At 42.8% G+C, this 25,000-nt stretch overlaps 1 protein-coding gene across 6 annotated transcripts; it reads right to left on the bottom strand.

Annotated features, from left to right (window-relative positions):
• Positions 1-207: 207 nt before the first annotated feature.
• LOC147146149 (calmodulin-regulated spectrin-associated protein 3-like) lies at positions 208-20,402 on the bottom strand. Of its 6 annotated transcripts, none has more exons than XM_086033492.1 (20): positions 20,299-20,402; positions 19,837-20,095; positions 16,062-16,339; positions 14,557-14,697; positions 14,210-14,299; positions 13,994-14,035; positions 12,496-12,543; positions 10,960-11,098; positions 10,733-10,872; positions 10,056-10,149; positions 9,577-9,628; positions 9,437-9,498; positions 8,868-8,898; positions 6,286-8,707; positions 5,399-5,514; positions 5,038-5,330; positions 4,884-4,965; positions 4,098-4,204; positions 3,894-4,012; positions 208-3,700 (listed from the first exon to the last, which is right to left on the bottom strand). In XM_086033492.1, exons 2-20 carry the CDS (start codon positions 19,994-19,996, stop codon positions 3,338-3,340), a joined length of 4,779 nt encoding a protein of 1,592 aa, XP_085889618.1. In that variant the 5' UTR covers positions 19,997-20,095; positions 20,299-20,402; the 3' UTR covers positions 208-3,337. The 6 variants fall into 6 exon arrangements, with proteins under 6 accessions (XP_085889618.1, XP_085889619.1, XP_085889621.1 ...); XM_086033493.1 differs by having other exon boundaries at positions 14,000-14,035; XM_086033495.1 differs by lacking the exon at positions 12,496-12,543 and having other exon boundaries at positions 20,299-20,401.
• Between the last annotated feature and the right edge of the window lie 4,598 nt (positions 20,403-25,000).

Raw genomic sequence — 25,000 nt, 5'->3', positions numbered from 1 at the left:
TAAGTCTATTTTAAAGCTATTAAAACATGCAGAATATAGTATACATGTAAAAAAAATGTTTTAAAGTATCAAGCAAAAATGTCGAAGATGTTTTGTGTTCAGTTTACAAAGAACTAAGAAAAAGTCGATTTTGAAAATGACCTCATGATATTCCCTTCGCATGACTAAAAATACACTCCTAATTGAACAAATCATGTCACAATCAGCTCTTTTGATTGAAGAAGAGTTTAATCTGTCATTTCACACACGAAAGTCATTTCTGAAAAGCACCACTTTATGTTCACGTGCACTCCAAAGGAGCACAATGCTAAACTCCTTTCATTTCAAGGTACAAAAATCAGCTTCATTTTGCAACCAGGAACATCAGGGGGTTTTTTATTATTATTTTTTGGGGAGCATAAGCGTACAATAGCTAAAATTATCACTCACTCACTCACTCACTCACTCACTCACTCACTCACTCACTCACTCATTCACTCATTCACTCTACAGACGATTACCATTCAACTGAGATGTAATTTTCATCCAAAACAAATATGAACATGTTTGACGAAATGTCCTCACAGATTGGATTTCTGTTGAAAAATTGAAGTAAAACCAGTAGAACATGACCAGTTGTGAATGTAACACAATACTGCTGCATATTTCTGGATCTCCATGTAACGCAGGGGTGGACGAAATAATACGGCCCACTACGTTCTTTCATCTGGCCCACTTCAGAGCATTTAAATTATATCAAGAGTCTCGTAATATTTGTTGTAATAATTTAGCGGACCCCCACGACCGCCCCCCTCCCCCCCCAAAAATCAATTATCTAATTACATAACGTGCCAGCAGATTTATTGTCAATGAAAATATTTGGACCAACTAATTTATATGAAATAGTTAACATTTTTAGGGTTTAAATCATGGGAGGTCATCAAATGGAGCTTGAGCTTTGTCTCAGTGAGCTGTGGACCTGTGATGCTGACGTTACACTCGATCGGTACACTAACCGAAACTGGGTGAAATAGCTAAACCACCGCTGGGTCCAAAAGGAACTGAGCAGGTGCTGGGTTGTTTTTACCCAGTGCATTGGGTTAAGGTTTGAACCAGCATGTTCGGTCAAGAATTTGATCCAATAAGGGGTATAATGTACCCATACTGATGAGTTAAAGCTACTAAAAAAAAATGGCAGACCAGGTTATCAGTCTAGCTACATTAAAATTGACTACTACTATTTCCTAAGAAGAAGAAGAAGCACTTGTCTGGTGTCGCCATATAAAATCCGTCATACGATATGTTTGGCACAGTGTTTGTGTTTTTACGCGGGATGCACTTCCTGATACGACGCACCAATTTCTGGGGGCTGGTGAGTGCTGACTGGTTTTCTGGGTTCCCAGACCCCCCAATAGAGGGGGATGGATTCTCTGGGCAAAGAAGTGCTCACTATCACAGATTTAGACTGGTTTGTGAACAATATTTGAGAGAAATGATGATATTGTGTATGTGGAAAAAGTTTTAGACCTTTGAGTTCATCTCATAAAAAATGGGAGCAAAAACAAAAGTGTTGTGTTTATATTTTTGTAGAATTAAACCAACTTTAGGTAAAAGTAACCTAATCTGCTCAAAATCCACAGCTACCCAGCAAGTGGGATCCCATAGTCAATTTTTGTTGGACATCCTTAATAAATCAGCAGAGTTCTTTCTCCCCAAGTTGGAAGATCAGTTAAAAAAGGCCCGTTGCAGAGCACTGAGAAGGAACATCAACAGCATCTTCGATCTGTCATTCAATAATCCTCTTGATTGGGGTGCCTAAAAAAATACCAAACAAAAGAAAAACGTGTCGTTCTTATGAAGGCCAGTAAGCAACAGAAGGGATTGTAAGCCCCACTTTGACATTCTTCAACTTTAATAAGATAAATCGTCCGTTTTATATTAGTCATTTTTGAAAAACTGCTATGCCACAGCTTTCGGTTAAAGTTGAAAATGCAGAGTTTCTCGGTTTTCAAGATTTTGGGATGGCCAGCCAGCCGCCCTTCATTTGCAAATCTCTACATTGAGATCCAAAACAAGAGTCATCTGTAGTAAGTAACGTTTTTAAGCAGTTACTTATGCTCACAAAAGTGACCTTGACACAAAGCAGAAAGTGGAGCAAATCATTTTTGGGGTTATAAAGAGAAATTCTGTTACTACAGTGGTGCCTTAAGATATGACTTTATGATTATACTCGAAGTCGTTCCATTACCGTGCTTGTAGCTCAAAACACTCTCATATCATCTTTCCCAATTGAAATGAATGGAAATGCCTATAATTTCCGCCGAAAAAACAAATGTTTATTAAAAAAAAAAAGGGTAATAACATAATTCAATAGAAGAATTAAACCGTTTCTGCATCATGATTTAATGCTGCAATCCAATTCATTGTGCTGCTCCTTCTGGTGTGCCCGCCTTGGCCACAATGAGGCAGTACTGGCGTATACAGTACATCAGGAATCAAGGAAGAAGACTAGAGCACCTCCTCCTCTTCCTTCCTCTTCTACTACTCATATGTATGTTGCTGTAGTATTAGTCATGCTTCATAGAGCAGAGAGAATATATGCCTGTGAGTATTGTTATATTATCTGCCTACATGTATTGTTCAACTGTGTTCAAATATGTCTTGTTAAAACGCTTGTAAACTATCAATGCTAACATTAGCGTGTAAATGGCATTTTCCATTCATGTTAGCATAAAGCTAGTGGGAGCCTGGTTTAAGGCAACGTAGTTTGCTTGTTTTAGATACACAAGGTGTACATGACGTTTTTTAAATTTGGGCTTGACAGTAAACTTCAACAAGGAGTGGTATTAAACAACTGGAAGCCACATTTTTCATTAAATGTTCACTATCTGCCAAACTGCTGCTTCTTGTGAAGTAAGTTGAATTGAACATTGTTTGCAAGTCAAAGCAAAAAAAAAAAATAACAACAAAAAAAATGGCCGACTGACAGCTTGTATCTCGAAAAACTCGTGTCAATCATATCTCGAGGCACCACTGTGTTTTGGTTGCAAATAGATCCTTTGCATCTTTGCATAGCTCGAAAAGCTCTATATAAAAGCAAGTAGTAGTGGTTGGGGGCATCACACCCAAGACTCCAGCTCACCTGTAACCCCAATGAAAAAAACGGATGGAAAGATATAAGTTAGCTCGGGACATCTTGTATTGGCTAGGTTGTCCTTTTAAATCAATATACTTCTTACTCTGACTATGAGAGAAACTATGAGCATTTGACAGACTCGACAGGTTGAGAATTGCACTGCAAAGACCCTCAGGGTCAAATCCTACATAGTCCGTCAACAATATATAAATGAGATGTGGGTCACTTGGAAACGAGCGCCTTCTTTGTGATGCTCGCCCTCCTGCTGCCTCCTCCTCCTCCTCCTCCTCCTCCTCCTCCACCTCCCGCAGCCGCCGCCCCTCCACCATGCCACAGGTGTCCAGGGATGGTAAATGCGTCCACGCTCATGCCCATGGTCTTCGAGGGGATGGCACTGAACTGCTTGCGATCCGAGCTGTACTTGTACATGGACTCCACCTGGGCTGAGCTAATCGTCTTGGGGCCCACGCCGGTCAAGCGGACAAGCTCTGCCGAATCGGGGTTGGCCGTGTAGACGCCGCGGAACTGGCAGCTGGCGTCCCGGAAGAGGATGAGAAAGTGATTGGCGGGACTCTTCTCCATCTCCTGTGGTTGGAGGGCGAGCAGGTCAAAATGGTGCATGTACCCTCGCCTATTCGCTGTTCATGAATTGACCAACTGCAATACCACCTTACACGTTGAATCTATTCCATGACCAAGTTCGTAACTATATATGGTGTATCAAATCCATTTTTCCCATTGAAATGAGTTGACATGACACGAATTGGTTTGTTTGTACCTCGACAATCTTGTTCTTTTGGGGCTCGTTGACCTTTCCGGCCAAGCAGCAACGAGACAGAGCGTTGTGGATGATGAACTTATTGGACTTGAAGCTGGGTTCTTTGAAGAGCTTTGGACCTGATCAGGTAAACGGAACATCACTTGCTGTTATTGGAAAATCTGTGTGCGTCTTCATGTGGAGGTTTGTGACAAGGCTCCAGACCTGTGTATTCCGGGGCAGGCGAGGTTCCATTTGAACCGGTTTCCCAGTCTCCGTTCTGCTTCGAAAGTCTGCTCGGCGTCACGCATCCGGCTGGCGAATCGGGTCGGCTGCCAGGCACAGATCACAGATCACATATCGTAGCTTGATGTAATACACTTAAATAGGAAGTCAACCCAAACATACTTTTTTCAAGAATAAGTTCTATGCAAGCTGAAGGCATTCTGATTAATATTGCATTTGTGGAATAAGAATTAATCTACTCGTTTTTAGCCATCTCTGGGGGCGGCCATTTTGTTACTTCTGTCACCATCTCAACTGCCCGGGGCTCAGGTAACGACCAATCACTGCTGACCTGTTTTCTGAAGCTGAGCCGTGATTGGACGTTACCTGAGCCCCGAGCAGTTGTGATGTCATTTTCAGTCGAGAGAAGTGACAAAATGGCCGCCCACTGAGATGGCTAAAAAAGGGGTGGCTTTTGCTGCTTAACTTATATTGAACTAATGTAATATTAATCAGAATGCTGTGTTTCAAATAGTGGGCATGCTGGGAAATATATTCTTGAAAAAAAATATGTTTATGTTGTTTTCCACTTTAATGAAGGTGCTATCTCCGTTTTCCAATCAATCACTCGTAAAACTGATCCGAACATAAAATGAAGTGAGGTTTATAGCACTCGAGGTTTGCGGCTGAGTTGACTATTCACAACAGGCACGCTTAATGATGAATGGTGGAAACGAGGCTTTTGAGATGGTAGCAATTCTCATCTGACGTAATCGCAGATCAAACCTTTGAACTTTCTTATCATTGTTTCCAGGCACATCTGTGGCTGCCAGGTTGAGTGACGAGTGAGACTTGGTCATCTTAGAGGCTGTAGGAACAAAAGCAGTGGTCAACAAGTTCTTTGCTACTATCGTACTGACAATTGATGGTATTTCTTTACCGGTGGCTTTTTTGGCGGGGCTCAGAGACAGCTGGGCTTCACCCCTGGTGACGCTGCGAGGCCGTGCGCGCGTCCGCGTCTTCCTGACAGGCGATCGTCCCTGGTTGGTTGATTTTTGCTGCAACATCTTGTCCAGGTCGTCCATGATACGGAGCTGCTGCCGACGGGCGTATTCGGCTCGCGTGAAATCTCCACGTCGCGCTGGAGTGGCCGGAGGAGTGGGAGAGGGTGAGATGGTTCCAACATGAGGTGTGTTCGAGGGAGAAGAAGCAGTCTTGTCAGAAGATTCCATTCTGAAGAAAAAGGGAAACGGTCTTAGCTTTGATTTGACCCAAGACATTGTTTTTGGACTGGGCCTCACCTTCTTTCACGTTCTTGCTCTTGCCGCTTCCTCTTCAACTCCTCAGCTCTCCTTTGCTGCCTCTCCAAAAGGAGAGCTTTCCGTTGGGCCATCCCCTCTTCGTTGTCTACATCCTCCTGCAGATACCACAACACCACCATCCATCCTCGCTCCAACACTCTTGTAGTTCAAAGAAACTAAACATGTAGACCAGAGGTCTCCAACCACCAGGCCATGGTCCAGTACGGCACAGAGAGACTTATAATTATTTAATATATTGATCATCAGTGTCGGAAAGAACTTTTGTTTTGAAAATCAGGTGCCGCTGCCTGTGCCTCTGTAACACGTCACTCGTCCCGGTCATGTGGTATGGTAGTAAAAAAAAAAGTAACCCCACAGGTTAGCAATAAGGAATAAAAAATATTTTGCCGAGCTTCTTGGGCACGGGCTAAAAAAACAAATATTGAGACAGAAAAGCAAGCGCTTTGAGGAAAAAAATTTCTAGGATAAGAGATAATGTCAGTTGTCCTACTTAAAATACCGATTAATCCTCTCGGCTTAACGTGGAAACAGGTTCTCAAATGAGGCCTTCAAAACTACAAACACAGGCACTGTATACCTTGCTTCAATTCCATCACCCTATATTTATGAAATGGGATTTTGCAAAATGATAACATCCGAAACAAAATTACAGAGTAGACTGGACACAAACTGGGTTGTGATGTCTCCCATTACAAAAAGGCGGGACCATCTGACAACAACTACATACAGCGTAATGGTGAGTTGTCTTTTTAATAATTCATTTTTTCATTGTTCATATGCCGGGCCGTCAAAATATTGTTGAAACTGGTCCATGGTGCAAAAAATGTTGGGGACTACTGATCTTGTCTTTATTTGTGACCACTCACCTTGAAGAAGAATCCTATCCCTCCTCTGGCTCCAAGCTCATTGTTGCTTTCAAGCGGTTCCACAGCATCGGCCTTTGCTTGGCCTTCACTGGATTCCGTTTGTTGGTCTGAAGAGTTCCCAGCTTCTGTGGCTGAATCCAGCTGCTCTGCGGCATTGGAAGTAATTAAAGTACCGGGCTCCACCGCAGATTCTAGTTGATCACTCATGGAATCGGAAGAAAAGTCCTGCCCCTCATCCGTCGGTTCGTCACCGCCTCCCTCCGGTCTTCCGAGGGAGGAGAGCGACACCTCAATCGTACTGCAATGCTTCTCGGCATCTCCGGCTCTGCCTCTGGCCTGTCCTGTGCCGCATGCGGCAAAAATGGATAAAGTCTCACTCTCAAAAGAGCATTCGGAAGGGGCTCCGGAGCTGCTGCCACTGGTGGCCCTCGGGTGAGGCGGTATGGGCACCGTGGCTGCCTCGGCATCATCCTGCTCGAGCTCCAGGCTAAACTGGGTTGGTGTCTCACTCGATGCGGTGTCTGAGGTGCTATCATCAGGTTGCGGCGCAGGCTGAGAAACCTCCTGGGGAGTTTTCACTCCGCCGATGCGGAAGGACGACGTTGTCTGCACTTGACACTTGCTGGGCGACACTCTTCGCAAGTGGGGGAGGGTATCCACAGTGTGAGTCGGGGTCAAAACACGATTGAGAGGGGGAAACTTGAGCTCTGAGGGTCGTGGATGAGGTTGCGTTCTTGGTTGGTGTTTGGGACTGCGGGGTGCAGATGAGATGTGGATCTTGGTGCGGGGGGCGGGACAGGAGGAGGAGACTATTGTTTTTGGCGAAGTAGCTGCAGAGAGATTGTGGGTCCGCCGGGATGGCGAAGACACAGAGGAAGTTTTGGGACCGGTTGGGATCATCCAGGCTTTGCTGGTGCTCATGCCAGAATTCTTGGTAGGGGTTCTTGGGGGTGTCTTTGTGGGTGTGGCAGGAGGGGTCTTGGCAGGTGCCTTTGTGTTACTTTTAGGTTTTGACTTCGGGGTGACTTTTTGGGAGCTTCTTGGCCTTTGGTTGCCCAGAAGCTGCTGCTGCTGTTCAGTTAGTTTATGCATGTCCTTCTGCAGTGACTGCAAAGCTTCACTCAGTTTCTGGACTATTTCATTATACTCCACAAGGATGCCATCACCTCCTTTCTCTTTCTCCGGTATTTTTTCTTTCTCTTGTACTTTTTGGCTGTCAATCGAGAACGTGACCTGCTTTTCCAGCCGTGGGGGGTTGGAGACGGATGCCTTGGCTTTCTCCTTGTCTGCCTCCCTTTCTGTCTTTTCCTTCTCTTCCTCTTTTTTCAGCTGCTCCTCCATGTGAGTGAGGCGCTCCTCCAGAGAGAGGTTATCCTCATCGGTTGCCTCACCCCCCCCACCCTCTCCTTGCTCTCGTTTCATTTTAAGGAAAGCTGTTTTTCCGAGCCTTTGTCTGTGCTTGGCAAAGATGGCCTCGATTCGTCGCTTTTGGGCTTCAATACTTTTGCGTTTTTCCTCCAGACGAGCTCCCAGCTCCCAGGCCTCTGAACCCGGCTCGGTCCCTTTGAGGCCCGGGCTGTCCTTCTGACTCGGAGTTCCTGCCGGTGTGAAAGGAGTGTGGGGCATTCCCGGGGTCGTCGGTGTCGGGGTAGTGACGAAGTCTTCCCCAGAAGCTACGGGATGTCTTCTTCTGTTGTCCCGTCGCTCTGCAAAGCTTGTCATGCGTGGGCTGTTGTTGGCGCTGTAGTGCCCCTGATGACTTTTACTGGGTCGCATATTACCAGGGGCATTTCTGGGGGTGTCGTCAGATGCTTCTGATGAGTCAACACTGCCGTCTCGCAGGACGGAGTCATCGTCACGTGACATATCGGTTGCCCGCGACTGCCTCTCCTTCCTCTCGCCCCGACCGCCGCTATTACTTGCCTCGCCACCTACCGGACGATAAATGACTCCCGAACGGCAGGGGGCAGAACTACTGAGTTGAGGATTGTCCTCCAATGGGGAGTGCAGGAAGAAACCAGCAGGGGCGCCCTCGGGACATAACCGAGGTTCTGGTCTTGCTATCGTAACTCCTTTCACATCTTTCTCTGCAGTCCTTCCCTTGTTTCGATCCTTACCGCCAGGAGCCACAGGTACCGCCTCTTCAACAGTGGGCAGCTCTCCCAGAGGCGCCGGGTGCATATAAGGCCCCCAAGAAGACCGCTGCGATGGTGCCGAAGCGCTGACCAGGTGGCTGAGATCCTCCGGGGGGCTGTACGGAACGCGAGTCATCCCCGCCAGCGAGGCCGTTGCGGGGATGCCGGCGCCCAGGCTGTCCGTGCTGACAGAGCGAAAGACAGAATCTATTGGGTTGCCCATGACAATATCAACATCACTGTCCAGCCCAAATGGGATGCTGAAAGTCACTGCGGACAGAGGACGACTGCAGGAGGGCGGATGATGGCGGTGGCGGTGGTGGGGGAGTGAAGATGTGAGTGCAGTGAGACCACAGAAGCCAAAGTAAGACGGTTTAGAAAATTAAGGCAAAGTATGAACACAACAGCACATTGATTACAGAAGAACACAGCCGGCAAGTTTAATACCTGATTTGTTTCTTTGTCCAGCTTTTGTTTTCTGAAAGGACATATAATCATAAATTAGTTGTGAAAATAGAAGCAAATACTGAATTCTGGGAAGGCAAGATCCTGGAGTGTGTCTCAAGCTCCTCCACGCCAAGCTCATGCAAGCATGCTTTTATGGACCTTGTATTGCGCTGGACTGGAAACAGGAAAGGGTTTTCCCCAAACCAAGACATTGGGATTGCCCAACGTGTCTGAGTAAGATCACCTACAAGGACGACAGTGAATAAGCTCCAGATCCACCTGCTATAGAAGAAATTCCGCCAATATAGACAGGCATTTTCTTCTCTAGTGTTACATGCGAAGTCTTTACAAAAAGTAAATATGCAGTACAAACCCATAAAAAGGTTTTCTATAAACCACAGATTTCCACAATACAACAGGGATCTAAGTGACAGGCGGATGGATACATTCCACAAAAAAATCCTGCGGAACCACAGGGGGCGCAAATGATCTGCGAGAAGGTGAGGGAACCTGGTAGTCCAAAGTCTCATTGATTACGAGGTTTGTTCCAATATTTTTATGTGTCTTACCTGGTGATACTGGGGAAGGGATGGTCACAAAAGGTTGTTTGAAGACGAACAAAGGAGATCCGCTGGAAAGGTGGTGGATAAAAAGTGCTGGTGAGACCATAGTTGATCGTATTCTAGACTGAAGCAACATTGTTTTCTACCTGTTGCTGTTCCCACTGACTGGACTGGTACAGAACACTACACCCGAGACATCTGAAAGACAAGAAGGAGGTGCAGCTTATCACAAACTGCATATCAGGGCTACTGTCCAACAAGCAGTACAGTTCGGTTCAGTTTGGTGCGGTACAAAATTAAAAAAAAAAATAAGACTCAACTCAACTTTATTTCTATAGCACTTTAGAAACACAGCCACAACTGCACACAAAGTAAAAATCAGACATTAAAACAAAGACAATTAAAACAATACATTAATAACATAAAAACAGTAAACACAAAAAAACACTGAGTTGAAAAATGCTGAGTTGAAAGCCGGAGAATAAAATGGTGTTTGGATGACTTTTAAAGATGGACAGAGAGGCAGTGCAGGAGCTCGAGAGGAGCTTCACACAAGGGCGCCATTCAAGCCTGGACCGCTGCTGACTAGATAGAAACGTGACTGATGACGTGACCCAAAACTCACCTGTGAGGTCAATGGCTTGTATCGCTTGGACAAAATCAGGCTTCTTGATCTCAAACCACTCCAGCAGCTCAGCTACGAAACTCATGATGTTCAGCTGAGGCGGAAAAAAAAAAGCAATGGATTATAAATCGGCCATCATGTTAAAAAAAGAATATGGAGATAGAGTAGCAGTCATATGTGGCAGTTTCACCTCAGAATAAGACTAACAAAAACACAAATAGTCTCGATGTAACGTTGCCTGGTAATAAATCTTCATATACATAGCGACCTTTGCGCATATAGAAGCCATTTCAAAATTAAGTACACAAATACAGTACGTGCCGCACCACCAATGTACTTTGCGAGGTTGCTATAATGACCTATACAACGATTGGTACCACCATGTCTCACGATTTTACAGCATTTACGTTTCCAAATATGCTCCACTACAAAAAAAATCCAAAATCTGTCTGCGTGGCCCGATACTAAATGGTACAAACGGTACCGGTACCGGACTGCGGACTGGTGGTTGAGCACCAGTATACTTATTCTCCATTATTTGTTATTGAACTTTTTCCATGACTAGCTATAGAGGACAAATCATGTGGTTCACGTGTCTTCCAGTGAGGCACGCTACTCGTTGTCCACATATAAATGATGAATGATGTCAAGTACATTTAAAAGAGGGTGGAGCTTACGTGCAGAAGTGGTGGAGCATAGAGAAGGTCTTCCAGGGGAAGGAGGCAGCAACTCTGCAAGCTGCTCTCACAAAACTCTTTAATCAGCTGCAGGTTGTAAAGACTGTCGGCCACTGACATGGTGTCCTTCAGACATACATCTGGCAGAAACGATATGTACTGGTTGGTTATTGATGTGCCAGGAGGTAAATATCAATATTTGATGATGCATGTGTGTGTGTGTGTACCCTCTAGAGGCAACACGCCGGGGCAGTAGAAGTGCAGCACAGCAGCTATAGCACAGCCATTAGACAGATCTTTGACCGCGGTGACCAGGGGGAAGGTGGGAGTCAGCTTGGACTGCACTTTGTCCTTCCTGTAGCGGATCTAATGGAAGAGCAGAGAGCATATTGAAGATGGGCCGTCCACATTTGGGTATTCGAACTTAGAAGAGGTGTGGGTACTCCTCAGTTGATTCAAAAAACAAAACAAAAAAAGAAAGAAATTAAGTCAAGCTGTGAAGCCACGGCAAGAAAAAGCCCACAGAAAATTCAAGACAATGGCCGCTCACTGACACTTCATTAGGTACACCTACACAATCTCATGACAACCAATGCAAGAGCTGTATCAAAATTACTGCAAATAAAATAACATTCACTTTTGATTAGCAAACATTGGTACTCAGATTTGGAGCCTGCAATAAAAATAAATTGTGTCAATAAATATGATCTGGGATTCTTTTCATTTTTACACATTGTATTTGGGATTTTATTGTTATTATCTTAAAATCAAATGTAGCATGCTAGTATTACCTTTAAAAAATTTATACAACACTAATCAGTAAAATTCAATGTAATTTTTAATAAAAATATATGTAATTTCTCAGTCTGTTTTGTAATTTAAGTAAATTAAATTGTTTATAATTTCAGTTAAAATGTTTAACAGTCCAAATGCTTAGAATGGAAATGCCTTAAATTTTACATTAAATGTAAAAATTCCAATATGTAATAAACATTATTGGCAATTATAAAATGCATATTTTATTTAAATAAGAAAAATATTTTTAATGCATATTTAAATGTAAACCTAATTATCATTTACAATAATCATCATAATTATTATAATAATGATAATTATTATTATCATTATCATTATTATTAGTATTATTATTATTGTGAAAGATATAAAACTATTTAAATACAAGTTTAGATCTATAGATGTAAAAATAAAATACTGTATGTCCATAGTAATGTTCAACTTGAGATTGTATACTAAAATATATCAATTTCAGAATTATTTAGAAGTGTAATGACTCTTTTCAAATCCTGTTAGGTAGTAGCTGAAGGTGAACATCTTTGACGATGTCAAATCGCAGTCCAGCAATATTCTCGTCCACGACACCAAACACACTCCTGATTTGCTTCCTCAGATGGTGCAGGTGTACCTAATGTTGTGACCAGATAGCATGTGTCAGGTCATACAAAATAAGCACACACCAAACACAGGGTGCGGTCTCAAGCTGTATGAAACAAAACAAAACAAAACAAAAACAGGCATCACTAAACATGAAGAAGCTGGAAAAAAAAAGTGGCTTTAGGTGAGGATTTGTGTCCCGCATGCAGCAGAAGTGCACACACTGACTGACTGACATCAGACTCATTCCATCAGCTTTGTTGTCAATGTTACAGCAGATGTGGTGGAGGTTAGTTTAGTCGGTGGGTGGGTGGGGTGCGTTGCGAGGGGGGAGACGTGGATGACGACAAGAGCGAGCTGTTATACGTTACCACTGGAGGTTTGTTCCCCGACTCCTTCAAACAAAAAGCGATAGCATGCTGGACGGGGGCATGGCAGAGAGAGGGACACAAGCGTAAAAATGACAAAGGGGCCCCCCTGAAAATAAAAATCATCACGCTGTGACACACAGGGGACTGGGGAGGGGGGGGGGGGGCAATGGGGGGTCGAGGCGGGGGACAAACAAGATGGATGTGGCTTGACCTCCCTCCTCCCCATCACCCCCTTCCTCCTCATCAAACTGATGACTTAAAGGCTTGTGACAAGTGTGCATTTTATGTTTAATACAGAGTCATATTCCAATTGCATAATCAAAATGCCTTCGTTTTAAAGTGCTGTTTTTGGCTCGATGGCTCAAAAGAGACATCCATTATCTAGTTTACAAGTTATTTATTTCGTTGCTCAAAGAGTGACAGTGGAAACAAAAAAGGCTACAACAGGCGTGCCCAAGTCCGGTCCTCGAGATCCCCTTTCCAGCCTGTTTTGGATCACAACAACACACCTGATTCAAATCATCAGGATCATTATCACGCTTTTGAATCAGGTGTGTTGGAATAAGGATGCACATACGTAAAACAGGCTGGATAGGGGCTCTTGAGGACCAGACTTGGGCACACCTGGTCTACAAGATTCTGGTTTTCGTCTGCTGGGACTGGGGCCTTAGTTAAGGTGGCGGGAATTATGAACAGTTCCAGGTTCCAGAAGCAGGCTTCTGCTAGAAAACCCCAAAAAGTATTTGTAGTCAGAAAAATGCAACTAAAACATCTGAACTTTATTGGGGGATTTTCACGCTGCAGTTTTAGTCAGTCGCTCAGTACATTTTAGTTGGTTAGTTAGTTCGTTAGTTCATTAGTTAGTTAGTTAGTTAGTTAGCTGAATTTGATTTGCGAGTAAGTTTTGTAAGTTACTTTAGTTAGTTGGATTTGCAAGTAACTTTCATTAGTTAGTTAGTTTGTTTTGTGAGTAAATTTTGCAAGTTACATTAGTAAGTTATCTAGTTTTATAAGTTAGTTAGATAGTTGGATTTGCTAACTAACTATAGTTAGTTAGTTAGTTAGTTAGTTAGTTAGTTAGTTAGTTAGTTAGTTAGTTAGTTAGTTAGTTAGTACATTTTGCAAGTAACATTAGTAAGTTGGCTAGTTTTGTAAGTTAGTTCAGCAGTTAGTTGGATTTGCAAGTAACTTTCATTAGTTAGTTAGTTAGTTAGTTACAACAATTACCAAGACCAAGTCTTGGAACTCAACATGCATTTGTGGCTTGAGAGAGAGTACAAACATGGACAGGCAACACATTGAGTGACAAATGAACACACTCTCATTGGTCAGCTGACATGACAGGCAGCTAATAAAAGGACACACACACATACACACATAGACACACACGCACATATACATAAATATCATAATGTGGCATTTCCAGCAGGCACAGCGGCGTCAGCCTCGGCGATTGCACGCACACACACGTCGAGAGGACATGAACAAGAGAACGCACACTTACGGGGACGAGCTTCCAGTACCAACGGGTGGGCGGGCCCTGCTGGAAAGCAAGGTGCCACAACACAGACGAGCCCGAGGAGGAGGGACGGGGACAGAGAGGCATAATGAGGATGAGGATGTTAGAGGCTGGACTGACACACTTCAATGAAGGAAGTCACACATGGTGTGTGTGTGTGTGCGTGCGTGCGCGTGCGCGTGTACAGTAGTGTACCGTTTCCTGGGAGGGTTGCGGGTCAGCGTTCTGCTGTGACTGCTTGGGCGTTTCTTCTTCCTCTGTGCTTTCTCTCAGCTTCTGGTTCAACTGTAAAGACAATGCAGTGACAATTAACGGACATATTCGCTGATTATACATCACAGCACACAATAGCAATCCTTAAATAAGTCTCTCTTTTTACTTCCTGGTGCTACTACGTCAGTACTTCCAAATATGGGCACGCTGGCAATGGGGCACCATCATATTTCCGTGCTGCAACGCGAACCTCTCACGCTGAGCAAGTGCAGTGTGAAAAGGTCTTTATACTTTACATTTGTGACTAAGGAGGACCATTGCCGACTCACCCTATTGACCCAGAAGAGCAGCGCGTTCTCCCAAGGGGCCCCGACGCCCATCTGCTCAGCCTCGGCCGCCATTTTTACCCTGTCCACGATCTCCCTGGCGGCAAGCGACATCATCGAGTCCATCAGGGCCAGGTGGGCTTTCTGCACCCATCGGCGGCCAAAACACGAGAAAATATGATATTGACAAGTAGTTCATCTATTATGAGTCATCACATGAAGGTACACTTGCACAAGGTAAGACACTCATTCTTCCTTTATAACAATAGTAGCAACCAATCTTATTGCAGCAGGGCGAGTCCTACCTAGAGCCCAAATGGGATTCCTAATAACACCTCAATTGCACTCTAAGCTCATAAGAAGGGCACTAATATTCATCATTCTATGCAGAGGATAAAGAATATATGCCTGTGAGTACGGTTTTAATGTCTGTCTACATGTTGTTGCTGCACAATTTGTGTTGAATGCATTGCTTAAAGGTTTTAACGCATCGCAGCACAGATACTAATTAGCGTTAGCATCAAGCTAACGGGCCTTTTTTTAGGCAGTTTTTTGACTGTTTTAAATGTATTAAAGACTAATTGTGTGGCTCTCTTGGTTTTATTATCTATTCAACTGTAAACTTCAACTGGTATTGGCATTAAATTTAAATAAGATATCAAATGTGCATAAAATTAATTGTTTGCCAAACTGCTGCTCATTGTAAAGTGTGTTGAGCCGAGTTCATTGCCACCACAGCGCTCGTATCTCAGGTCTGCGCGTCAAAGCAAAAACTAAAATTATTTCAAACAGTTAAACGACAGCTTGTATCTCAAAGAATTTGTAAACCTAATCACTCGTATCTATTTTTTTTTAGAAAGGATTACCAATTAGTTCTCCAGTACTGCAAACTATAACCAGTAATTTAGAGTGTTAGCTAGAAAAACTGATCTCCATTAAACAGGCGAATAAATAACCCATTACATTTTGTTGCTCAGATGGATAAAATTTGAAGAATAAGGATTTAAATTCCACTTTCGTTAGTTAGTTTAGCTGTGCATTTTCTGTACTGTCAATTTGAAATAATGCCATGTTTTTTTAATAGAGATGGAAATAAAAATTTATAATTTTTTTTATCTACACAATAATTGACAGCGTAATTGATTATTATTTTTTCTTAAATATGAGCTGCAGCCATAGAGGACAGATAAGATAAGATAAGATAAGAATGCCTTTATTGATCCCACAGTGGGGAAATTTTCGTTGTTACAGTAGCAAAGATATAGGTCACACAGGGGCGGCGGCATAATGTGGCCATTAATGTATAACATTGACGGCAAACATTTAGAATCAAACCTATGTAGATATACGCAGTAACATGTGTATATACACATGTGTATATACAAGCACTAAAGTTGAAAAAAATGGATGAATGCGTTATATTTGGAAAGGTGAACTGTTCATAGAGCTCTGATTAGATTGTGCCAGTGTACCTAAACAAATGACTTTACATTAACCAGAAGTCCTACCATCTTGATGGGGGTGCATCTGAGGTCTTCCTCGGTGACGTCCACATCCTGGACCTGCGGGGCCACACCTTTCTTAGTGAGGAAGTGCAGCAGGGCGCAGTTGTCGGAGGGCGAGTCCTGCGAGGCCGAGGCGGGGGCCCCGTGGGCCTGGAGCAGCAAGGCCTGAGCTCGGCAGTAGATCTCCGGGGAGAGGAGCAGCTTGGAGACGGCCGGCTTGAGGTGCTCTTGGTCATACTGGTCCTTGTAGAGCGGCTCCCGCAACTCCACTGGCACATTCTCTGCGGACGCATGCAATCTGTCGTTACATTGGGAAAAGTGAACGCTCATAGGATGTAGAGGTGCAGATTCCCTTTTTTTTCAAACTTTGTCCCCCCTCTATAAATGCTTAGAATGACTTATATTAATAATTTATATCCTAAACCTACCACTAACTATTATGCCAAAACACTTAATATAATTTCAGTCATTTTACATCTTAAAACCATGAAAAATAAACACATTATAGAAGATTTTGGGCGGGAAATTTTTCACCCTAGGAGCACGTTTACATGCATGTGATGAACACTCTCTGTAAAAACCAAGGAAAAACACAGCCCCACCCCAAAATACAAAGCTTGTCTCTGTCAAGATATATCAATTCGACATACATCCTTGGACCAGTTTTGGGATTTAAACAGGGCTTTAGACTAATGGAGGATAGGTTACAAAATGTGAAAATAGGAGAATTCATGAAAACTGACCCACAAATGTGCATGCGATTAGAATTACTGTACCATACATAAGTGTGATGTGGGAAAAAAAAAAGTAATACGTAACTGCTCCCCCAACACTGAAAGCAATACCAAGTCATAATGACAAGTAAAACAAAGTTATTTCTCAGTGAATGTTTCGTAATGTCCTGCGAGCCGATAATGCTGTCTTCTGCATGAACAGTTCAGCTGGGTTGGCGGGACCAAAGTGAGAGTCGGGTCACGCAATTCGAAGAAGACGACAAAGACGCAGTGAAAGTGACGGCACCGAAACACTGACCCACATTCGGGTGTCGCAGCCTCCGAAGGATGCTCGAGCTGTCGGGATGACTGGAGGGGAGTCTCCCACTCCCATTGCTCCCTCCCTGTCTGTCTATGACCATTTATGACTGTGTAGATGCTCTCTTTTCTTAGATAAATCCTAGTCCCCATCAATCATCAACAACGAGCGTGATCCGGTCAATCTCTACAGCGGGTTTGGGGATTAAATCTTTTCACAGGAAATGGGAACGTCGTCACTATAGAAACGACAGAGAAGGCAAGTAGCTATTATGTCCCAGCAGCGTCCACAGAGACAATGAGACTGCAGAGTAGCAGAGTGAGCACCCGCTAACCCGGTTAGCATAATGCTGAGCTAATCTCGTAGAGGCATAATCAGAAAAAAAAATGGCTAGAGCTTCTGAACTGCCATCTTGGGACTGCCTTCGCTTTGACTGCTTTTCATGGGAATTTAGTCGGAAATGGTACAAAAAGTGAAGCACTGCTTGAACCATATTAACACACTTAGTGAAAAACATACATTTAGCTGTCATTTAATATTTTCATAGTTTCTGGTAGTAGTGGTTGTAGGTGGTATTAATGGTAGTAATAGGTGAGTAGTAACCGTAATGCTCATTCACAATCGTCACATTTTTTGTACTTTAGGACCCACGCAGATTAATTCATTCAATCCCTTTGAATCCTTTTCACAGTCCAGCCATTCAATCCCAGGAATTTATTTATATTTTTTCAAATGTTTTCAAATGTTAGGGTAAAAGAGGGTCTGAAAATATCTGGAACTGAAGACTGTCACTTTATTGGCTGGATATTTCATTGCTCCGTAAAGGTAGTCTGGCGGATTATCTTTCAGCAGCAACAGGATCAGACGGTCAAAAGCATGTGATTAACGATTGGTCAATTTCAAACGCTAGCGTCGTTGCGCAGTAGTAAAGTCGGAACCTTTCTAACAAGGTAGGCTTTTATAGCATTGACAGAACTTAATTTTCTTAAGGACTTTAAACACACTTAAAATAATAAAAACACATTTAAACACATATACCTCTAATATATTGAGAGACGGCAAGAGCAATGGATAACAATATTATACAGTGTCCCTTTTTTTCCCCAAACTAACAAACTTACACAATAAACATCAATATACACACCCAAAAACATATACTATAAAATTACCCTACAGATTTCACTTTGCGTCAGCGAAAAAAGCAGGATTACAGCGGATGACAGTCAATAATTTCAACAAAAACTTGAGTGTGCTAAAATCCTTCCTGTTTTATTCTTCTTCTCTAATTAAAACTCAAATTATCTCAAATTAAATGAGTGTGTTGGCATCTTGTGGTTGATAATGGAATTACACCCAGTACAAACAAGAACAAAATGGAGTTATTAACTGTACCAAAATAATCTGCGAACCTGGATGTGTGATGGAGGGAGGTTTGCTGTATTATTTATGATTCCATGAGCATTTAATTTGCGCTGGTAAAATTCTTCACTTTTTGTGTACACTATTTCAACACAAATGATGTCATGAGGATAGACGGCTTGAATGACTGTACAGCTAAAAGGAAGGAAAGGATTGTCTTCATCTAGACACTTTTTGGAGTCATCCTTTGGCCACGTCTGCTTGAATAAGCCTCAGGTCAGTCTATGTGTGTGTGTCTTTGGGCTTCTTTTCCTTATAGCATCTATTAAAATTCAACAAGGCACCCAGTGGGCAATTTCCACATGAAGCCTTCCCTCTTAGAGCTTCTCTCGCTCTCCTCGCCACAAACATGACAGGCTCACATTATATCAACGGAAGCGAACATGGCTGCCATACTTTACTGCACGGTACACACATACATTCAACATACCAGCATTTCAATGTGTAACAAACTGAGTTGCTGTTAGCAAACAGATTAATATCCTGTATGTACGTCTATACAGTGTTGAGGCAGAGGATAAAGAACATATGACTCTGAGTACTAATCGTGTTCCTGTACCGTTTGGGTTGAAGTATCAGTTGCTTAAAGGGTTTAAATAGGCTTTTCCCATTACGTATTAGCATTAAATTAGCCAACTAAAGACTAAGGTATGTGGGGTTTTTTTTATTACAAATTGTAAGTATTCTAGTTTTATGTTTAGTTTTAGACAGCAAACTTCAACTGGGACTGGCATTAAACAGTCATGTACAGTAATTGTGTATTAATACCCCATTAGAAGTGTTCTGCAGCTAGTAGGATCCTATACTCAATACTGCAATTCAAGAGGAAAGTCTATGCAGCAAACACAACATTGATTAGTCAGGGGCACGGTAACCGTGGATGACGTCACCCACCCAACCACGACAAAGGACCAATAAAGTGAAGCATCTTGTATGCAACGTTGCATTCCCCCCCCCCGAATGTCTTTTGTTCCCCAACAACAAAAAGGCAACAGCGAGTCACACCGACACCAATATTCTGCAGCGTGCTGACCTGCACTTCCACGCCGCACAGCACTTTTGCAGGTCTGCTGCAGCTCTTGGGTCTTTTGTTGCACTGATGATGCCGCAACCACGCAACCCACGCGTGAGCTCGGGAGACAACCTCAGCGATAATTTGATCGCGGGTAGCTGCGCACCAATGATGGACGATAGAAAGGGAGAGCGAGCACGCACACACACACACACACACACTCGCAAAAGGCCCCCTGAAACCGGGCGGGCTATCCACGGAACGCCCCACCCAAGCACACGCAGTGATGGATCCCCCTCCCGCGGGTGCTCTTACCTGCACAGCCGTAAGACTTGCACAGCAGCCAACGCACGCTGGCGCGGATCTTGGCGCGACCGAAGTCGCAGCGGTCTAGTGGGGGGATCTCCGGTACCGAGAAGGGCTTCCTCGACGACTTCGACGTCGTCGTGGCCTCGCCGGATCCGGAGTCCACCATGGCCGCGCTGAGGCGCACGGAGCACCGGTAGGAAGAAGAGGAGGAGGAGGATGGAGGAGGAGGAAGAGGAGGAGGAAGAGTAGGAAGAAGAGGGAGGATCTGGTGATGTAAAAAATGCAGGCAGAAGAGTGAATCGTCACATGGCCAATCAATTTTCTCATAGACCCCCAGCCCACCCTACCGTCGCCAACCCACCACTGCCCAGCCAAGTTCATTAATAATTAATAATCATTAATTTCAGGGTTCAATTTAAGATTCTCCTATTTGTCTTTAAATCATTAAATGGCCTCGCCCCGGCGTACCTCTCCGAGCTCCTCCACTCCTACGCACCTTCCCACAGCCTCAGGTCTGCGGACCAGGTGCTGCTCGAGGTGCCAAGGACCAAGCCGAGCCTCAGAGGGGATCGAGCCTTTTCTGTCGCTGGTCCTTCCCTCTGGAATGAGCTCCCATTGGTTGTTAGGCAAGCCCCCTCTCTGTCCATTTTTAAAACCCAGTTGAAGACTGGGTTTCTTTTCTCTGGCTTTTGATCAGAACTGAAATTTTCTTTTCCGGTGTCAATTGTATATAGCGTTTTATGTCAATTTATTGGCTTTATTTATTTATATTTTACTTATATTTTATATATTATTTATGTCTATATTTATTAATACATGTACCACAGCCTTTTTTTTTGTGTATTGTAAAATGTTTTGTTACAGCCCTATCTGTTATGAAATGCGCTATATAAATAAAATTGTATTGTATTAATTGTTAAAGAAAAGGTAAAATAAATACAAATAAAATAACCCCCCGCCCCCCAAAAAATTGAAAATCAATCTGCATATACAGTAATTGACGCCTATTGAAATGCATTGTTTTTTTCCCTTTTTTAACCCCAAATAATTCTTGTTGCCCCCCCAAACCAAAATCATTATATATATATATATATATATATATATTGGGGGAAGTGATTGCACACAATAGAATCATCTGGATTTATATGCATTTCTTTAAGTAGATGTATAGTACACTTAAAATGTATCTGTATTTACTACTACTAGTGTATATACTACTACATACTGTATGTATATCCAGTGAAAATCACCAAAAAAATAATGTAATAGTGAAATGCATGTTAATTGAAAGTCATCAATAATATATTCATAGAAATACCTGTACACTGAAAAAAAATGTTGTGCGCCAAGTGGTTGCACAAAATAAATTCATCTGTATCCAGATATGTTTTTAAAGTAGATGTAGCCTGCTTAAATCTGCTTTATCTGGATTCAGATGATTTTGTGCAACCACTTGACGAAATTAAATTGAGTAAATTCAACCATCATTTCAATTTCTACAATAACAGTAACAATAATAATAAAAATAATTCCAATTATTAAACTGAGAATACATCTAAAATAGGAGTTTGCCCCCCTCATTGGTTAATTTGTTGTCCACATTACATTCCTTCAATACAAAAAAAAACTGACAACAGGAGGAACAGACTTTTAACAACTGTTTGTTAGTGTTCAAATCATTCCATTTTGACAGTTCCCCTTGCAACCACACAGTAGCGCTATTTAGCAAAACATAAATCTTGAGGCAATAACACCAAATTGTGGCGCAAAAGGAGACGCAGGAAATGCATCACAAAAAAACCCTTACTGAACATTCTTGCCAGAGAAAACAGGACAACAATAACAAAACGGAAGTTTGTAACACCGAAGACACCTCGTCCCCCAACACACCCCTCGACCTTTGGTCCCATTGGGAAACTATGTCAGTAAACACCACAAAATGAATGAATGAATGAGAATTTTGAGATTGATACTACCATATAAAAATGATGCTTGTTTTTTTTTCTTTTTTTCTGCGGTATAAATGGATGTGCAACAGTCATGTAGTAATACGTACACAGAAGTTAATATTGTAGATTAGAAAGCAAATTAACAAAGGGGAGTTGTCAGCCAATAAGAATGCAACGCAACCTGTTTAGCTCTATTTCACTTTTTTTTTTGTAGCTCCTTGACAAAAAGAGTAATTAAACGCGACTCGTAAGGGAAAGACATGTTAAAGTCACAGTGGATTTAAGAGGATATCGCATACTTCGACCATGCTCAAGGTAAAACAACAATGACCCTACCCCAAGCCCCCTAAAACACACTCACACATACACACGTACACACACTTGCACGCCCGCGTAAGCGCGTACATTTGTGACAACTGTCGATCCATCAGCTCTTGTGTAGATTAAACATCGTATTCTTCTTTTTGTATGACTACAGTATAGTTTTGGGGTCAACAAAATTAAAATTCTCTTCATTGGTAGGCTACGCCTAAATAGGGCTTAACATTTTTCATTGACAGAGTCAGAGTAGTGTCAATTTTGCAGTGGAAACGTGCGCCAAATATTGGAGCTACCATTATGGACCTCAAATCCTTACAAGTTACAACTGTACTTCGATTTACAAATACCTGACAAGTTTTTCGAGAGACTGGCCATTACTCGGCTGATTTTTAATTCTTGACTTGCGAGTAATGACACGAGTTCACCCAAATAGGATTTTAAAACAATGACTATTTGTTTCACGTTTGTGCAAGCCCAGTGGCATAGCCCCAACTGAGTTGATAAATGATCGAAACACCGAGTGCTGTTATATCCAAGCAGATTGAACTCGATGTTACACAACCTGGTGACACGTGCCTAGTGCGTACATAGTTGTAGGTCCACATCCCTGAAGTTGTTAAATCGGCCATAACTACACTGAACAACATGTCCCAAAATGAATTGTTTATCATCCACGGTTAGGGTTACATGAAATAACATGCACAAATATTATCCCAACCTTGGCCGACACACTCTTAATACAGCAGGAACAAACCTAAGTTAAAAAAAAAAGAAGAAAAAAAACAAAAAAACATGTTTATCTGATCTTAATTTACTGGATAATGCTGCTTTCTTGGATTTTGCCATTTATATCACATGCACTGATTCACTTGCTAACAGCCAATCAGTGGTCACAGACGGCTGACGCCATTTTGCAGACTGACAATGATAATGAAACAAGCATCCATCCATTATCTACACCGCTTATCCTCACAAGGGTCGCGGGGAGTGCTGGAGTCTATCGCAGCAGTCTTCGGGCAGTAGGCGGGGGACATCCTGAATTGGTTGCCAGCCAATCGCAGGGCACACAGAGACAAACAAACATCCGCACTCAGAATCACACCTAGGGGCAATTTAGAGTGTTCAATTAACCTACCAAGCATGTTTTGGGAATGTGGGAGGAAACCGGAGTACCCGGAGAAAACCCACGCAGGCACGGGGAGAACATGCAAACTCCACACACGAAGGCCGGAGCCAGAATCGAACCCACGACCTCTGAACTGAGGCGGTCGTGCTAACCAATCGACCGACGTGCTAACCAGTTGACCACCGTGCCGTCCGACAATGAAACAATGATCTCTTAAATGTACATGTTGCACTTTACCATGCGTTCTTAGCTATGACATTTTAGAAAAAAAAAATCAACCTGCTGCTGAAGATAACACTCAATTCATAAATATGACTAAATACATTACTATATCTGCGACTGGCTGGCGACCAGTCCGGGGTGTAGTCTGCCTTCGCCCGTTGACGGCTGGGATAGGCTCCAGCAACTCCCCGCGACCCTGTATAGGATAAGCGGTTTGGAAAATGACATGACATGACATGACATTACTATATAACATTATTGTTATATTAATACTATTATGAAAACCTGATGTGCTTCAGAAAAAAACAAGGGCAGATTCAGAATCAGTGCAAAAAAATTCCATAAAGGTTTACTTGCATCTCTTTTTTTATTTCATTATTTTTTTAACTGTTGATCAGTGTTATCTACACCACACAACACCAATTACCAAAATCTTCTGCTAGATGTGGACAGTTAGTGGTCAGTGGTGGCCGTGGACAGGCCACCATTGGTCACCACGTACGTCCACCTCTGCGTAAATGCCTGCCGGAGAATGTTGACCAAGCAGTATTTTTTATTTTATTTTCAATACTTCCATGTTTCCAATAGGTCACTCGGTGATGGGTGGCTCCTCTTCCAAAGGCTTCTTGCAGCGGCAGAGGACGTCCCCCATTGGCCGAGCTCTGGCTCCATTCAGGAGGGCCATGCGTGTGAGGAGGCGCAAAAAGATGATGAAGCCGCTGTACAATCTGAAACCGCGCAGGGTCACATCAGACCACAAAAGATTCTTGCTGCCAGTATGGCTGAAAAAACTGCCTGGACGCCACGCTGGCAGGGAGCGCATGCAGGAGGGAAGGAGGAGATCAGGAAGGACGAGTGAAAGGTAGAAGAATTACGACGCAATCCAAGCGAGTAAATGAGTGACACCTCATGTGGACCTAAACAAATGGACATGTGACATCACTAGAAGGGAAAAACATTTAATGACATCACAGTGAGTCATATTATTAAAAAAAAAAAAAAAACACACAGAATGATCCCAATCAATATGTGGAAGTGCCCTCAATGCTTCACTGTACACATTCCTCAATGGCGTCATAAATACTTGGAACTACGCCAGCATGAAGCTTCACTCCCATACGACAACAAAAAGTCAGTCTAGTACATGCACAAGGACTGTAGATACCATCATGGACTAAAGTTTTGGCAGAGACTTCAATTTTTTTTTATCATTTCCTGCTTCACTTTGTATTCTTATATTGTCACTGCTAAAAATTCAATTCAATAATGTATAAACTAGGGCTCATCCGATCCATCAGCCAACCAATATTAACGCTTTAAAAAAAAAAAAATGCACAAAAACTTCACATTTAAAAAAAAATGTATATATATACATATATATATATATACATATATATATACATATATATATATATATATACACACACACACACACCCCCACACACCCCCCCCACACGCACACACACGCACACACACACACACACACACACACACACACATTAACACCAAAAAACGATAATGATCTTGACCCCTGCCCAGAAAAAAACGAATG

This window comes from Filicampus tigris, chromosome 6, assembly GCF_054856515.1.
Source record: "Filicampus tigris isolate MCC_2025a chromosome 6, RoL_Ftig_1.0, whole genome shotgun sequence".
NCBI lineage: Eukaryota > Metazoa > Chordata > Actinopteri > Syngnathiformes > Syngnathidae > Filicampus > Filicampus tigris.
The sequence above is the reverse complement of the archived record's forward strand: the minus strand, read 5'-3'. Positions and strand labels throughout refer to the sequence as shown.

What these genes read in the sequence shown, in the direction of transcription:
- LOC147146149 (XM_086033492.1), bottom strand. Translation starts at nt 19,996, where the DNA reads ATGGTGGACTCCGGATCCGGCGAGGCCACGACGACGTCGAAGTCGTCG. An exon ending in CGCAACCCTCCCAGGAAACG is followed by an intron (nt 14,036 to 14,209) that starts GTACACTACTGT and finishes GCTTTCCAGCAG; the next exon opens with GGCCCGCCCACCCGTTGGTA. An exon ending in AAAAGAACAAGATTGTCGAG is followed by an intron (nt 3,701 to 3,893) that starts GTACAAACAAAC and finishes CTCCAACCACAG; the next exon opens with GAGATGGAGAAGAGTCCCGC.